This window comes from Lethenteron reissneri, chromosome 31, assembly GCF_015708825.2.
Source record: "Lethenteron reissneri isolate LAM-NWPU_2019-01 chromosome 31, ASM1570882v1, whole genome shotgun sequence".
Lineage (NCBI taxonomy): Eukaryota > Metazoa > Chordata > Hyperoartia > Petromyzontiformes > Petromyzontidae > Lethenteron > Lethenteron reissneri.
Window position 1 is genome coordinate 13786775 of NC_083809.1, and position 17385 is coordinate 13804159.

The 17385-nt window shown below is 50.8% G+C and overlaps 1 protein-coding gene across 1 annotated transcript; it reads left to right on the top strand.

Annotated features, from left to right (window-relative positions):
• Nucleotides 1-1257: 1257 nt before the first annotated feature.
• On the top strand, nucleotides 1258-15093 carry LOC133349863 (NXPE family member 4-like; the record flags this gene model as incomplete). The annotated part of the gene is made up of 4 exons (XM_061563668.1): nucleotides 1258-1481; nucleotides 2486-2656; nucleotides 7804-7912; nucleotides 14411-15093. Coding segments are annotated over exons 3-4 (761 nt in total), but the record flags the coding sequence as incomplete, so codon positions are not given.
• Nucleotides 15094-17385: the final 2292 nt, after the last annotated feature.

Here is a 17385-nt window from a genome sequence, read left to right on the forward strand (position 1 = left end):
CTCCACGACGGACGGACGGACACAATAATCCCCTGTGGGCTGATGTAACCAGGAGGTTCCTACCAGTATAAACTCACAGCTCCCCATAGATGCAGCACTGCCCATCGACTAAGAACTGGCCATAGTCTCAGAACTGTACAGACTCAGGACTGCACCGTAGACCCAGCCAACACTACCTGTTCTGCCTCACGGCAGGTGTTTTGCCTCACGGCAGATGTGGGGGTGTGTGTAAACAGGAATTTCCTGTTTTGAGGTTGAGTTTCGTCACGTGACCAGGAAGTTACAATTTGACAGCCTCCCAACCACCCGACAGGGATGTCAGCCATTACACAGTACAAAATGGTGGTACAAATCGCGTCCCAGTGAAGACAGCTGCATCTGTTCATTGTGGGACTTTAAAAAGCATTGTCTGTAAGTTCGTTTATGTTCTTATAATACTGGGAATGCCGTTATAATGCTGTAAATGCCCTTATAATGCTGTTAACTTGTTATGATAAATACGAGGCCTTGTTAACAACGAAGCCTGCAACTTGCCTTATTGTAAATGTTACTTGTAATTGAATAAGTCGAGTCATACTCGTACCCATGTAACCTTATTGCGATCTTGAGAGCAAGGATGATGAAATATCTCATCCACAGTTCAGTATTATGTGTAGTGCTGTAAATTTGGGCTGCAGCATGGTTGATCACACGAAGTGCCCTTACTTAACACAGTAGCTTATACTCTTTTATAGCTATTCAGTACTAATGTAGGTGCCTGGTCTATCCAGGATCTATTGTTGAGTTTAATGTTATCTAAGACATGTTATGATGCTGTAGTATTCATTGTATTGATATTACCAAGTATTAACAGATGCTGTATTTGTGCTGTGTTTTTCCATCAGTTTTACCTCGTTCAATTCATTAAATACGTTTGGAGTCGGATGTTCACCCTGGCTCTGAATGTTTATTGGATGCGAGGTTATCTGCTTGGATAGTGGTGCAACGCAGCGCATAGCGAGGCCGAGACAGTAAAAAGACATTCTTCTTGGAGCTCCCAACCAGCCAGCTCCTTCTTGGAGCTCTCAAGCAGTCAGCCCTGCAACAAGCAAGGAGCTCTCAGGCAAACAGCCCTGCAGCAAGAAAGGAGCCCTCAAGTAGTCAGCCCTGAAACAAGCAACCAGCTCTGCAACGAGTCTACATTAAAATTGTGTTGCAAGCATCGCAGCATGGAAAGCCACAATTCAGCAGGGAGAGATGCTGAAGAAAGTAATTTAAGCAATCCAGTGCCTCCCATCCTGCCTCAAGAGGACCAAGGGAGTTCAAGGCCACAAAGAGAGGTCCGGCTGGCACAGCGGGCCTTGGAAAGCTATGATGCTGAGAAGCAGGACCTTGATGCCAGGATACAAAGGGCATGGGACCAGGTTGAAGCAGATATATCTGAAGCTCAAAACGCCCCATACACAGTGGCCTCAATTCAGCGGGTGATAAAGCGAGTGAAGGTGAGCAGTTCAAGCTACAAGCTGCCGGCAAATAAATACATTTCCCTCCTGATGAAGGTGAAAACAGACGAGGGCATCGAGGGAGTGTGCATACAAGAGCACTTCCTTGAACTGCTCTGATACTGGTAGGAACGAAGTGGACCAGCCTACAATAGATTATATCGTCCATCCGTCCGTCCATGTAGCAACATCGCCCCCTACTGCAAACACTTGGCATGACCCTACAAAAACCTTTAGACTCAGTGACGCTTTCCTGGCTAAACAAGTGTAACATTCCCTTATAATTCCCTCAGATAGCTTTTAATTAAAACATTTAAATTAATGAGGCTTTCCTGGCTAAACAAGTGTAACATTTCCTTATAATTCCCTGAGATAGCTTTTAATTAAAACTTTTAAATTAAAATTTAACTCAGCGCCCTAAAGCCTACAGCTAGGCCTAAAGCCTCGAACTACGCCTCAAACTCTCCCTTCGTATCGTACCCCCGCGTGTGTGCAAGGGAGTTAATGTTTAACAATGTTACATTCCCTGATGCTTTTAAATAGAAACATTTAAATTTAAAGCTTTTACATAAATAATAAAAACATTTAAATTTAAAATTAACTCACGGCGGCCTACAGCTAGGCCTAAAGCCTAAAACTAGGCCTCAAACTCTCCCTTCGTATCATACCCCCGCATGTGTGAAAGGGAATTAATGTTTAACAATGTTACATTCCCTGATGTTTTTAAATATAAACATTTACATTTAAAGCTTTTACATAAATAATTAAAACATGTAAATTAAAAATTAACTCACAGCAGCCTCACGCCTACAGCTAGGCCTAAAGCCTAGAAATAGGCCTCACACTCTCCCTTCGTATCGTCCGATTCGGTGTAGCAACATCGCCCCCTACTGCAAACACTTGGTAGGACCCTACAAAAACCTTTAGACTCAGTGGGGCTTTCCTGGCTAAACAAGTGTAATAATACATTATGTTTATATTCTTTGGTTATTCGTTCTTACCAGCCCACCCCGCAGGGTCCTGTTAATATGAAGGCAGTGCTACAAGACGCAATGGACCGCGTGGAGGGCTTAAGAGAGACACGATCTCAGCACTCTGTCTCATCTAAGTCCACCACAAGATCTAAAGGCTCAGCACACTCACAGATATCATCTACTAGTATGGCAGCAGCTCAGGTATGTGCAGCAGCAGAAGCAGCAAACGTCCCAACCAACACTACCCATGGGTGAATGAATGAGTGATTGTGTTGGCGAGTGAGTCGGTGTTTGTGTTAGTGAATGAATGAGTGAGTAGGTGGGCGAGTAAGAGAGTGGGTGAGTGGGTGAATGAGTGAGTGGGCGAGTGAGTGAGTTTGTGGATGGTTGAATGAGTGAGGGAGTGGGTGGGTGGGTGGGAAATCGGTTGAGTGGGGGAGTGGGTGAATGAGTGATCGAGTGGGTGGGCAAGTAAGCGAGTGCTTGAGTGAGTGAATTAATGAATGAGTGGGTTGGCGAGTGGGTGGGTGAGTGAGTATATAAGTGAGTGAACGGGTGAGCGAGTGAGTGTGTCGGTGGGTGAATAGTGAGTTGGTGAACGAGTGGGTGAGTGAGTGAGTGAATGAGTAGGTGGGCCAATGAGTGAGTATGTTAGTGGGTTGGTGAATGAGTAGGTGGGTGTCTGAATGAGTGAGTGGGTGTGTGAGTGGGTGGGCGAGTGAGTGAATGGGTGGGAGTGTTATTGAGTGTGTGGGTGAATGAGTGATTGAATAGGTGTGCTAGTGGGTATGTGGGTGATTGTGTGAGTGGATGAGTGAGTGGGTGAACGAATGATTGAATCGGTGGGTGGATGGGTTGGTGAATCAGTGAGTGTGTAGGCGAGTGAGTATGTGGGTTATTGAGTGTGATGATGGATGAATAAGTGAATGAATCTATGGGCGATTGAGTCGGTGAATGAGTGGGTGGTTGGCTGAATGAATGAGTGAGTGAATGAGTGAGTGGGTGGATGGGTGTTTGAATCAGTAATTGAGTGTGTTTTGGCGAGTGAGTGAGTGAGTGGTTGTTTGATTGTGTTGGTTTGTTGAATGAGTGATTCGGTGGGGGAGTGTGTGGGTGAATGGGTGAGTGAGTGGGCGTGTGAGTGAGTGAGTGGGCTAGTGAGCGAGTGTGTGGATGGGTGAATGAGTGATTGAGTGGGTGTGCAAATGATTGAGTGTGTGATTGGGTGAATGATTGCTCGAGTGGGTGGGCAAGTGAGTGAGTGGTTGAGTGGGTGAATGAATTAATGAGTGGGTGGGCGAGTGTGGTTGAGTGAGTGAGTGGGTGAGTGTGTTTGTTGGTAAATGAGTGAGTGGGTGACTGTGTGAGTGGGTGATTGGGAGAATCAGTGAGTGATTGGGTGGGCCGCTCATACATCAATGACCCCTGGGGGGAGGGGTTTGAGGGGTTTTAACAAGCGATTGAAGTTTAATTGGTCCTTGGTTTAACGTACGCCTTTGTAAAATACACTTTGAACGGACTATTCCGGAACAATTTTATCAATCCACCACGCAGGTCCAAAGAGTAAAAAGATTTTGCCAACGCGTTGTCTACTTTGACGAGCAAATGCAAGGTTAGAGCTTCATTCACGCCACGTCTGGTGCCGTCGCTAAAGCCGACTGACTAACGAAGTGGGTGAGTGAATGAGTCAGTGTGTGAGTGGATGAGTGGGTGGATGGGTGAGGTAGTTAGTGAGTGAGTGGGTGAGTGAGTCAGTGAGTGGGTGGATGAGTGAGAAAGTAGGTCTGTGAGTGAGTAGGTGAGTGAGTTAGTGAATGGGTGGGTCAGTGGGTGAGTCAGTGAGTGTGTGAGTGAATGGGTAAATGAGTAAGTTGGTGGATGAGTTACTGAGTGAGTTGGTGGATGTGAGGGAGTTTGTCAGCTTGTAGGTGAGTAAGTTAGTGAATGAGTGGGTGGGTTAGTCATTGAGCAAGTCAGTGAGTGGGTGAATGGGCAGGTGAGTGAATGTGGCTGGACGAGTGAGTGGGTGCATGAGTGAGGGAGTGGGTGAGTGAGTGGGTGGGTGAGTCAGTGAGAGGGTGGGTGAGTGAGTCAGTGAGTGGGGGAGTTGGTTGGTGAGTGAATGAGAGAGTAGGCTGGATGAGTCAGTGAATGAGTCAGTGAGTGGGTGAATGGGTGAATGCGTGGGCGAATCATTGGTTGGGTGAGTCAGTGAGTGAATGGGTGAATGAGTTGGAGAGTGAGTGGGTGGGTGGGAGGGTGAGTGGGTTGGTGGGTGAGTGTGTGGGTGAGTCGGTGGGTGAGTGAGCGGCTGGGTGAGTGGTGAAGAAGGGTAGATGAGTGAGAGAGTATAAGTCAGTGAGTGTGGTTGGACGAGTGAGTTGGAGAGCGAGTGTGTGGGTGAATGAGTGGGTAAGTGGGTGGGTGCATGAGTGAGTGAGTGGGTGAGTGAATCAGTGATTGGCAGAGTGAGTGGGTGAGTGGATCCTCATTAAAGCCGACTGTTCTTAAAATCGCTAAAATGTTTGATTGCGAAAGTAACTTTACAATACATATGCATTAGTAATTGGGGACATTAACTTCTTGTAAATCAACAAGACACCGACTTCGGACTGCTGATTTTGGAGTTTGTTGGTGAATGGGTGGATGAGTGAGCGAGTGGGTGGATGAGTGAGTGGGTGGATGACTGACTGAGTGGGTGGGTGAGTGGGAGGGTGAGTGTGATGGTGGGTGGATGATTGAGTGGATGAGTGAGTGGGTGAGTGAAACAGTGAGTGGCATAGTGAATGGGTGAGTGGATCCTCATTAAAGCCGGCTGTTATTGAAGTCGCTAAAATATTTGTGCGACGGTAACTTTACAATGCCTATACATTTGTAATTGGGGACAACTTCTTGTAAATCAACAAGACGTCCACTTCTGACTTATGATTTTAGAGTGCGTGGGTGAGTGGGTGGATGAGTGAGTGAGTGGATGACTGACTGAGTGAGTGGATGAGTGTGTTGTTGGGTGGATGAGTGAGTGAGTGGGTGGATGAGTGAGTGAATGAATGGGTGATTTAGTGAGTAGGTGATTTAGTGAGTGGGTGGATGGGTGGATGAGTGGCTTAGTGGGTGAGTAGGTGGTGACTGGATGATTGAGTGAGTGGGTGGATGAGTGAGTTGATGAGTGGTTGAGTGAGTTGGTGAGTGGGTAGGTGAATTGTGAGTGAGTGGGTGAGTGGGTGAATGGGTGGATTAGTGGGTGGATGGGTGAGTGAGTGGGTTATCTCCCCCATGCACCCGTACACCACCACACAAAAACGAACACGGAGGCGTGCACGCGCGCGTCCCTGCGGGCGCGTTTTCCCCACACAAAGTTGGGGCTGGCCAAAACGAACGGCGGCGGTATGACTATGCACGCGCCCCTCCTGGTCGTTAAGCCCTAATCCGCGTGCCCGCAATGCTAATGTAAACCAAAAATAAACGGCGGCTGTATGAATATCTATAGGTGCGTGCTTCCCCAACGGCCAGTGCTACGGCCCCCGGAGGACCCGGCAGCGTAATGCAAACAGGCAAACTCGCTGCGTAAAGCGCGCTGTGGAAACTCGCTGCACGCGAGCGCTTACCACCGCCGAGGTTATCCAGCACACGCCGAGCGCTGATCAACAGAAACGGCGGCGGTATGAATATGCACACCTACCCCCTGGATGGATAAGCCTTAATCTGCTGTGCAAACAGAGGCTAATGCCAGCGGGAAAGGAACGGCTGGGATAGGGCAATGGGCACGCCTCACCGTTAACGCATTTCTACCGTGTAAACGCGCTGCGTAAAGCACACTGTGTAAACACGCACGCGAGCGCAAGCACGCGCAAACGATGGCGGCTTTGTGTGGTGCAGGACACGCGCCTCACGCTCAAATCACTCGCACCACCCCTACGCTGCAGCCCTGCGCTCGCGCTCACGCCGGGGACCCCGATGCTGTGAGTGGCTTGAAGAGGCAGGACGGCAGGCAGTGAGTCGTGATGGCCCGGAGGTTGTAGACAACTGGCTCAATCGTCCCGGAGCTCCCACCTTTTCTCTAAACTTTAAAGGCCTGAGGGGGGGGGGGGGGTGTCACCTCGTGCAGCCAATCACGCGCCTACCTTTCGATTTACAACTGATGTCCCGCCCTCACCTGGAGCGTCTGTTACGCCTCCACCCATCGCTTCGTTTTTTTGCTCTTCCCACCCCTTACCCATTGTTCTCCCGTGCCCAGTAGTATGAGCCTTCGGTTTTGCTCTTTACGCCTAATATTCCACCCTCAGTCCTCCCCCCAATGTTGTGAGTAACTCATTGCGGTTGGCCCAGGGAACCTCTTTTTTTGTCGCCCATACAATTTTAAGCCAATTTAGGGGCACCGCAGTGTAACCTGTCCTGTGGGGGTCAGCCAATCTCCTGGCACCGGGAAACCGTGGGACTCTCCCCCTAGGGGCCCTTCGGATGAAAACCCGATGTGCCAGGCAACCCCCCCCCCCCCGCCAGGATACTACTACGTGGGTGCACTGCGTGCCGGTGGCGTATTTAGTGCGGGGGCCGGGAGGGAGTCGCGGCGCTTGCAGAGTTGCTCTGCGGTCGTGGCACCACACGTGTGTATGTGGATGTTTGTGTCTGTATGTACGTGTGTATGTATCTGTATGTAGGTGTGTATGTGGATGTTTGGGTCTGTATGTACGTGTGTATGTGTCTGTATGTAGGTGTGTATGTGGATGTTTGGGTCTGTATGTACGTGTGTATGTGTCTGTATGTACGTGTGTATGCGTGTGTATGTGTCTGTATGTACGTGTGCGTGTGTATACGTACATGTGTGTGTATGTGTCTGTATATATGTACGTGTGTGTATGTGTCTGCATGTATGCGTGTGTATGTATGTATGTACGTGTGTCTGGCGAGCGGTAATGGAGCAGTTAGCGCTACGCTGCGATATGAACCAGGCGACCCGAGTTCGATTCCTGCTCACGGCCAAGACCCAGTGATGATTATATGAACCGGTCCTGGGCCTCCCATAGGTCGACTCAGCCTCAAATAATGATCTGGTGCGGTGCGTAAAAACATCGCTGCTGGAGAGACAAAGGCGGCTGGGAGTGGTGTTGGCCACCCACCCCCTCGTGTGCTGTTCTGGCTTTCATAGGTGCTCGCTAACAGCACTTGCCAAAACAGTCTGCTAAGGCTATACGGGGGATCTTTGTCTTTGATGCGTGTCTGTACGCGAGTGTGTGTGTGTATGTATCTGTATGCATGTACATGTATGTGTGTACATTTTGTACCGGGGTTTTGTTGTGTGAGTCTTCGATCTCTATTGTTTATAGATGGGTTTCTTTCTTTCCCTTAAGTGATCTTTGGACGAGAGCTATTGTCAGGGCAATGGACATCAAGATCAAGATATTTGTTCTCCTCGCTCTGGTGGTAATCGTCATGGTGTATTTTTCCAGCAACCTCAAGGTACGATTCAAGGTTTTTATTTATTTATTACAAAGCCTTACCGTGCACATTTCATGCTGGTGTAATAAAAGACTTCGTCAGGCACTGCTGGTCTCCGTTGGTCTTTTATTTAGTTTCCTCTTTGCACCCCGCTGGTCCTGACCGCGGACCAGCGTCTCCTCGCACGCACCCCGCATGCGCTCCCTCGTCGGCTCCCTCTCGCACCCCGCTGGTCCTGACAGCGGACCAGCGTCTCCTCGCACGCGCCCCACGCGCGCTCCTCCGTCAGCTCCTCCACTCCCCCACTCCGCACACCGCTGACGGTGTGCCGAAGCCCCATCAGCCACGTGGCTGATGGCGCGGCGGCCACCCAACGTGGTCCCGCTTCTTCACTCCAACAACTGACCCCGATCCCTTCTGGGCTCCCCCCTATATCCTGTTTTCCACGTGATCCTGACTCCTCCCCTTCTGGATCGTCAGATCCGGCCTTCCCATACTGCCCTGCTGGCTCCACCCGCATTCACCTCGCTTCCAATTGGACCCGAGGTGAACGGCGGCCCCTCCCACACGCCCCCCATACTGGGCTCCGCCCCCCAATACCCCGGGCCGTGTGATTGGGCCAGAGCCCAGCAGCAAACCCCATTTATGCTCGCATTACATGACCCCCCCCCCCCCCCCTGATGTAAAAGACCAGCCGTCCCGGCTGAAACAGGATAAAATAATGCGAGCGACAGCAACACATTCAGGAATTACAACCGACACAATGGAGAGCACAAAAACGACTAACACAATCAACGAAAGGAAAGGGATTAGGATCCGGTACGGAACACCGGCCCGTCCTCCGTGCAACAAGCAAGAAAGAATTGAGGAATGGAAGGCAATGCACAACAACGGTAACGGACACGCAAGAACGGCAGACGCGCATAAATCAGGAATGCGGTGTCTTAGAGCGTGTCCGTGTTGCTGATCCATCCACCTGGCTCAAGTCCAAATTCAGAGAACAACTGGTAGAGCAGGAGTGACGAACAGGCGCTCCACTCCCCCTTCAAGTCCACATCCGGTTACCACAACCGGTGACACCCAGTGTGGCAGGCGCCGAAAATCTGTGACGAGAAGGAGAACCCAACCCCCTGAGGCACAGCACGACGAAACGCACATCAGGTCGACCCCTATATCCGGCAAGAAGTTGCACCTGGGGGATGCCCCAGTATCTACATTTAAAATAAAAAATATAATTTGCACGTGACAACAAAAATTGTCCTGCTCTTGCCCATCAGCAGTCCTCCCTTGAGGATCAGCACAGACATCTCACGTACACAGCATCTACCCACTGTCACTCTCAACACAGCCCCCGGCCGCACACCCTCGCATGGAAAGAGCAACGCTCTCCAGCGGCAACATTTAACTTGCCTTCGCCCGCACCGTGGTCGTCCAACCACAGCAACGTCCACTGGCCATCCATTCGGCCAGTGCAATTTCGGGGACGAGACAATGGCACATCGCAATGACTCAGCCACGCTCCATCCCGTACTATCCCATCACCAATGGACACACCCCAGCATCTTATCGTCTGACGCTTTACAGACAAGGGAAGGTTCATCCCTTGGCAAGGCCAGACCCCATCGACCCGCCAAGAGGCAATGTTCCCTAGCCAATATCTTGACGATATGGAGTCGCACTCCCCAACACGCATTCCGAACAACTTAGGTTTACTATCACCAATAGGCTGAACCCGCTGTCCAGCATGTGGCCTCACTGCCGTCCTAGCAATCACCCCGGACCCGTCACATTCCGCTAACCTAGGCCATATACCATTTGCTTGAACCCCCACAATATCCATATCCCCGAATAGGATCTGCAGGACTAGTTCCCCTATACATTCAATACCGTTATAACCCAGAGCGGAACAAGTCCGTGGCCATTCCCGCTGGAGGACCCGCAAGGGGAATTCCTGCCCCATGCTAGCCAGGTCTCACCGTTCGCTGCAACGTAACGGAACCCCTACTCCTGAATTCCGTGAGCCTCCGGCCCACCAGGTTAAACAGTCTGCCACTGCACGATGGAACCCTGACTCCCATTAGTTTGAGACATACCACGGAGTGTCTCGCCTCCGGGCTGTCAGGTCAGCCATCGGCCATAGCCCGATGTGACCACAACTCGTGCATCACCCACTCAACAATGGCAGGTGTAAACTGGTGAAATATGTGCCCCAGAATAGAACCCAGCCAGCATCTCAGTCCCAAAATGCTGGTGCATTGACACGCCCCCCTTTAGTCAGACACGGGCCACTATGCTCCTGTTACCCCAATGGGCGCCAACACGCCAGCATTGCGCAAAACACGCAATGCACGCACACAAGTTAGAGCGCAACACGAGAATCAAGGGATGACAGCCATAACCGCATCCCCACGGCTCGACGTGTATACTTAAAATGGCGGCGGCACGCGCGAAGCGCTCCACCGAGGTTTCCCGCACTCAAAATGGTGGCGGTACGCACGCCCGTGCGCGCTGAAAATGGCGGCGGCACGCGCGAAGCGCCCCACCGAGGTTTCCCGCATGCGCTCAAAATGGCAGCCCCCTGCGCCAAGCGCATCCCCGCGATTTCCCACGCTAGCCCAAAATGGCGGCCCAACGTGCGACCAATTCGGCAGTTTTTCCCGTGTGTGCACCCCATCTGCCCCTTGCTGGGGGTCACAACACACATCCTCTGTCACGTTAACAACCCCCAACGATACAATGCATCGCCGCAGCTCGCTGCGCACAGCAGTCGTATCGGGGGAATTTTTAACCCATTCTTTGACCCAGACACATTGCTCATACACACCAACTCGCAATGCAACCCCTGGCTGCACGCAATCAACGGAAAGAGCGACGCCACTTGGCGGCAATTTACGGCTCCATGCACCCTTGACGGCAGAGCCACCAACAACGCCCTCATCCCTCAACAATCGCAATTTCCTATGAACACACATGCAATCTCGCGAGCACGAACACCTATACAACCAAAAATTAGGGTCCCCCAACGAATTGACCAATTTCCGAACAGGTACGCATAACTAATAACAATCCCGAACCCAATGGTCAGAACAATGCACCGCACTCCGTATCTGTACAGAAAGACACTCTATACAGTATGTGCAGTCAGCATATCGCGATCACAAGCAGCAAAGTTCCATACAGGTCGTACATTATGAACAATCGTGATAAGAGCTGCAGGCAGACAACACACCGTTAACCCTGTCGTACCTTGCAGCAAAAAAAAAATCATCATAAAAAAAACCACGTCGCACACGACAACCCACGGGATGGTAAGGGGCTCGGGACACTCGACGCAACCGAATTAATAATTAACTTCGCCATCAAGATAACATCCCCATGCCACAACGCATAAACACTATTTGACACAGAGCAAACACAAGCAGACAGCGCGTCCATCCTCAACACACACACAACTCGAACCGCGCTCCGCAATCTCGAGCCATAACAACGCAATTGCAACCCAGCACACGCAAAATGGGTGAGGTATGTGTTAGGCCCGGGTGCGTATCGTCACGACTCACCCGGGGGCTGCGGCGAGCAGAGGACGGCAGGGTGGTGACTTGAGACGCCTCGAAGAACTCGGATGGTGAGCGCAGCGTCCTCTTGCGACTGCTCTGGTGTCTCGCACTTGAGCCAGTGCGGGGGTGCTCCCGCCCAGGCAGCAGCAGCAACGGCAGCTTCCCCCATGGCTCTGGCGCTCTCTCGTTGAAGGTGGTGAAGCAGCATCGGCGTCTTCTCCTTGCGGCTCCTTCCTGCAAAACAGCCGCATCAGCAGCACGATGCACACCACGCAGCACCTCCGAGATGGCAGAGCCCAGCCGCCTCTCCGCTGCGATGTTCACGATGGCGGCGGCCTGCCACGTAGCCGCTGGAGGACGTGTGCTGGCGGCCGTCTTCCCAGCGCGCCCGATGTCCTCCACTGGTGCGGAAGACACACCAGCCGTGGTTGCAATAACCGGGACCACGGAGCCCGGGGTCAGCCGGTTCTGTGTTGCCGCCTCTTCGTCGTCGGAAGATGTAACAAGTGGGTTACGCTTTTTTAAGTGCTCAGCCATCTTCCTTGATGTCATTTTGCCTTGAAAAAGTCCACTTCTGACTCCAGTGTAATAAAAGACTTCATCAGGCACTGCTGGTCTCCGTTGGTTTTTTATTTAGTTTCCTCTTTGCACCCCGCTGGTCCTGACCGCGGACCAGCATCTCCTCGCGTGCGCCCCGCACGCGCTCCCTCGTCGGCTCCCTCCTCGCACCCCGCTGGTCCTGACAGCGGACCAGCGTCTCCTCGCTCGCGCCCATGCGCACTGCTCCGACAGCTCCTCCGCTTCCTCTCGCACCCCGCTGGTCCTGACAGCGGACCAGCGTCTCCTCCACTCCACATACCGCTGGCCGATGGTGTGCCGAAGCCCCATCAGCCACGTGGCTGATGGCGCGGCGGCCACCCAACGTTGCCCCGCTTCTTCACTCCAACAACTGACCCCGATCCCTTCCGGGCTCCCCCCTATATTCTGTTTCTCATGTGATCCTGACTCCTCCCCTTCCGGATCGTCAGATCCGGCCTTCCCATACTGCCCTGCTGGCTCCACCCGCATTCACCTCGCTTCCAATTGGACCCGAGGTGAACGGCGGCCCCTCCCACACGCCCCCCATACTGGGCTCCGCCCCCCAATACCCCGGGCCGTGTGATTGGGCCAGAGCCCAGCAGCAAACCCCATTTACGCTCGCATTACACTGGTACACATGAAGGAAGAATCTGGCCCTGCTATTTGTCCACATGGTATAAGGTCTTTGTGTCACTGCACTGGTCCACACCTATGTCCTCTTTGTACTCTTCGCCTTTTGGCGTTCTCTAGTCTGACACTGCTGGTGAGACTATGCCCTAAAGAAGGCTGCTGTCTCGTGTGTAGGCCAATAAGTTTCAAAGACAATGCATAAAATTGTTACATGATTATGAAAGACTAATAGACTACATAAGTGAAGTGGATTCAACTGAGTCGCAGACGTACACATTGGAGGCAACACATTTATTAATACCAACACTCGGGGTAACTACCCCTTAACACGACAACAATCTATGGTGGTGGACCACCAGGCTAACTGCACGGTAACTAGCTACAACGGATCGGACCACAGCTTGGGTCCAGGTCCACGTGTTGGAGACTCTGTAGGATGTAGAACGTAGATTCTTCTGGATGAACAACAGCAGCTGGTCCCTCTGGGGGACCCGGCTTTTATCCTCTGTGGCGTGGCTGGCTCCGCCCTTGGCCACGACCACCTTCGAGAATCCTCGAGCAGAACCTCAGACCTGACACGTGACCACCCCTAGCCCCCATCTGGGGGCCCTGTGTAGACTTTACCGGTCACGTGTCCTTCGGGGTCAACCAGAGTGCCATGGCCCTTAGCAACCCCATTCCCATGGCCGGCACTCTCACACACTATCCTGTAGGGGTCGGCACTGCACACAGAGCGTGGTGCCTTCCAAGGCTGTCAGTCAGAGCTCACCGAGCCCCTCCAGGGCCGGTACTGCACCCACACCGCACGCCGTGCCTCTCTCAGGCCGGCATTCCACAGTGACATCCGCAATATCACTACATAAGTAATAGTATATTATACTCGTCTACTGACACTGGTGGTGAGATTAGGCCCTAAAGAAGGCTGCTGTCTCTGGTGTACGCCAATCAGTTTCAAAGACAATGCCAAATATGATCAGAACCACGCTTTTTTGCATGTTCACCACAAGTACTGTGTGTGTGGTTAATGCAGTAACTTTTACAAAAGGTTTATATTTGGTGTTTGAACATCTTAACACAACTCCTGTATAGGTATTCGTAAGTACGGGTGTGTTCGTTTGCAAGAAGGTGCGGGTGTTTGTAGTCTCAAACAGTGTTAGTTTTATTGCCAGAAAGGGTTAAACCTATTCTTATATGTTGATACTGGCTAGAGATGTCCCATGATGTAGCTGCTCGCTCCGAGCTCTCAATGTCCTGATAGTGGCATTGTCTTTGTGCTGTTCGCCTTTTGGCGTCCTCTGGTCTAATACTGTTTGAGACTCGGCTATAAAGAAAGCTGTCTCTGGTATGAACCAATCAGTTTCAAAGAATGCATATACTACCAAAGCATTTTTTTGCATATTCCTTGCAAAAGGTTTCAGTTTGGTGTTTTAATATCTTAACACCTGTCTATTTGCCAGAAAGGGTAAAACCTATTCTTATAACATAATATGTATTATTGTTGTTCGTTTTTTTTTATAAGCCGTAATTGTGGAACTCTTTGTCTGCCGGCCCGAGTAGCCCTTGAAAGTCAAATTCTTATCTCAGTGGTCTCTGGTCGGGATATACGCTTACTCTGATTATCATGCGTCCGAACACCAGACCTGAAATTGGGGAGGAATTTTGCAAGAATAGGGGGGTGGGGGGATGTGGAGGGGGTGCTATTTTGCTATTGCTTTTCCAAATTAATTGACGTAAAAAATATCTTCTATTGCAGATGTTGTTAAAGATTGACGAGGGCATGCCTGTGGTCTACTCCTGTCGTGCAAGTTTATACGAGATGATGTTAAAAAATAAACCGAAGGTCATTGCTCGCCCAATCGCGGACATGACCTTCGTCTCATCAGCCTCCAACAGCATTGCCAGGGTTATGAATGGCAACAGGACGCGACCGCTCAGCGTGGGTGACACGCTGCTCGTCGAAGTCAAGGTGCGAGACTTCGCCGGGCGCCCCAAGCACCATGGCGGGGACTTCCTGCTCGCCAGGCTCTCAAACGTGCAGCTCGACGCGGCCGCCTCCGGCGCGGTGACCGATCACGGCGATGGCACATATCTCGTGGCCTTCCGCATCTCATGGCCAGGCGAGAGCCACGCCGAGGTGGTGCTCGTCCACTCGAGCAAGGCGGTCGCGGCGCTGGAGAGGGTGCGCGAGGCCGTGCCTGACAAGATCGGCTTCTGGGGCTCGTTTGTGTCCGGCCGACGCGAGGAGCGGTCTGTCTGCCACGTGTCCCTGAACGCAACGGCAGGTGGCCGGCTCTGCGACTTCGGCGACGCAGAGCGCGGCGAGGCGTGGCGGTGCGCGAGGCCGAGGGGGATGCCCTGCAGTGCCCTCCGGGGCTACGTGTCGTACACCAAGTACGCGCACATGTTCACGAGTGAGGAGTGCCAGCTCTTCTCGAGGTGAGCGAGAGACTTCGGTTCTCGACAACGTCTGAAACCCGCTACGAGCAAGAGTTGACTTGTTATGGCTACTCGGCAAACTCACTTCATCCAGTCGTTCTTCTTCCCCCATGCCGGGGGGGGAGACTTTTCTCACGATGCAGAAACACGTCCTCCATTACAACGCAGGATGCATGCACCTTTAGAGAGCGGGTTCTGTGCGCAGTCGACGAGCTACAGTAATGTCTCAGAATATATATACAGGGTGCTTCAAAAAAATGGACACTTCTGACAATTTGCAACAATACCACAAGAAATGTGCCTCCAGGCTCTGGAGACCACCTGGAGAAGATTCCAGGCACGTGTTGACAATGATGGCGAACAAGTGGAGACTCTATGACTTTTTGCAGCTATTAATACACATTTGCTATAATGTTAGTGTATTATCCGTTTTTTTCCCATTAATAACGATAGTCCCATGTAAGTGTTTATTTTTTTAAGCACCCTGTCTCTATCTACAGTAAGGTTTTACTATATATACATAGTAAGGTTGCTCTGTATGTATACAGTAAGTAAACACTTGATTGGAAGTTTTTGTGACTGCAGGAATTACTCTTTCGTTCTTGCGCTAAAGTCACGTAGAAAATAACTAAATTAAATAATAGATTGCAACACAAGCAGTCGTTATCAGATAGAACTACATTTGAGAGAAAGATAAACACAGACACGGAAACACACAGACAGACACACGAACACAGAGACAACACAGAGACACACAGAGAGAGACACACAACATACACACAGAGACCCAATACCTCTGTGTCGTGGTCTTAAATAGAGAGAGGAGGGGGGGGGGGGACAGAGAGAGAGGTGGGTCTGCTGGAGCAGAGAAATTGGCATGTCAATGAGAGAGCTGTGTGAAATCCTCGTTATTATACCTCGAATGTCGTCAGTATATTATTGTAGACAATCGTAGATGATCGTAGACGACCATTCAACATAGACCAACATAGACAATCGTAAACTAGCATAGACCACCGTAGACTGTTGTAGACCACCATTTCATCGTAGACCATCATAGACCGCCATTAATCATAGATCATCGTAGACCATTATAGACCATCGCAGATTATCGTAGACCAACATTCATCGTAGACCATCATCCATCGTAGACCATCACTTATTATAGACCACCATTCATCGTAAACCATCGTAGACCGCCATTAATCATAGATCATCGTTGACCATCATAGACTATCATAGACCATCATTCTTCATAGAACATCATTCATTGTAGACCATCTTAGACCTACATAGACTATCGTAGACCATCGTCCATTCATAGACTATCCTCCATCGTAGGCCAGCGTAGACCACTATTCCTTCTCGTGAAGTTTATGGATATCCCAAGCCCACCGTGTCACTGGAATGCAATCCTGAGTTTAGGTGGGGGGACACGACCCGTGAACACACACACACACATACCCATCGATTAATGAAGAAAATTGGTGATGGAACGGAGCCGCCGCCACCATAAAAAAAACAAGGAGGCAGGGGATTGGTGGGACACCTGATTGGAGGGGGGGGGGATAACCACCGGTGTAGAGACAATGTCCAATTTTCGTGAAGTCCAATTTAAAAAATGTAGAAAAAACCCTCCGGCAAAGTCGCTGTGAATACGAAGAGAACAGCCAACTTTCCAATTCATCAGCACCTCGACAACGTTCCCCCTCGTCATTGCGTGAAGTCACGCAAGGCCTCCTGTTAGAGCCTGTTGCTCTTACACCCGATGAAGCTTGGGAAGCTGGGTGGAGTTCAACAGAACTCACAAACACCGCGTTATTGTGAACGAGCCAATGCAGAGGGATCCCCTCTGGGGGTTTTGGTGTTCACACGAAGCTGTTCGCGGTCTCACTCTTAGCAGCATCCACCGCAAAGACCAGAGCAGCAGGAGATGCGGATATCCTGATGCACAAATGTAAACTTAAAAAATTAACCCGTAAAAACAAAGTTTTTCACTATAAATCCTTTATATGCGTGTTCAATGGGCCACAACCCAGCCCACATTGGTCTTTGAAACGGGCGGCTAGAGTCCTCTCGTCCTCTGGCTTGAGATGGCTGCCACCCATGGGTCAGATGATTGCTTGCCACCATTAAGCAATTGGTAATTACATATAAAAAAAAATCCTAAAAAGTGTAAAATTTTACAAAAACATTTTCAGGAAAATTAATTGTCACGCACAACGAGTCTGTGTGCAAAATGTCAGCTCGATTGGATCACGGGAAGTGGGTAAAAAAATACGACTGAAAGAT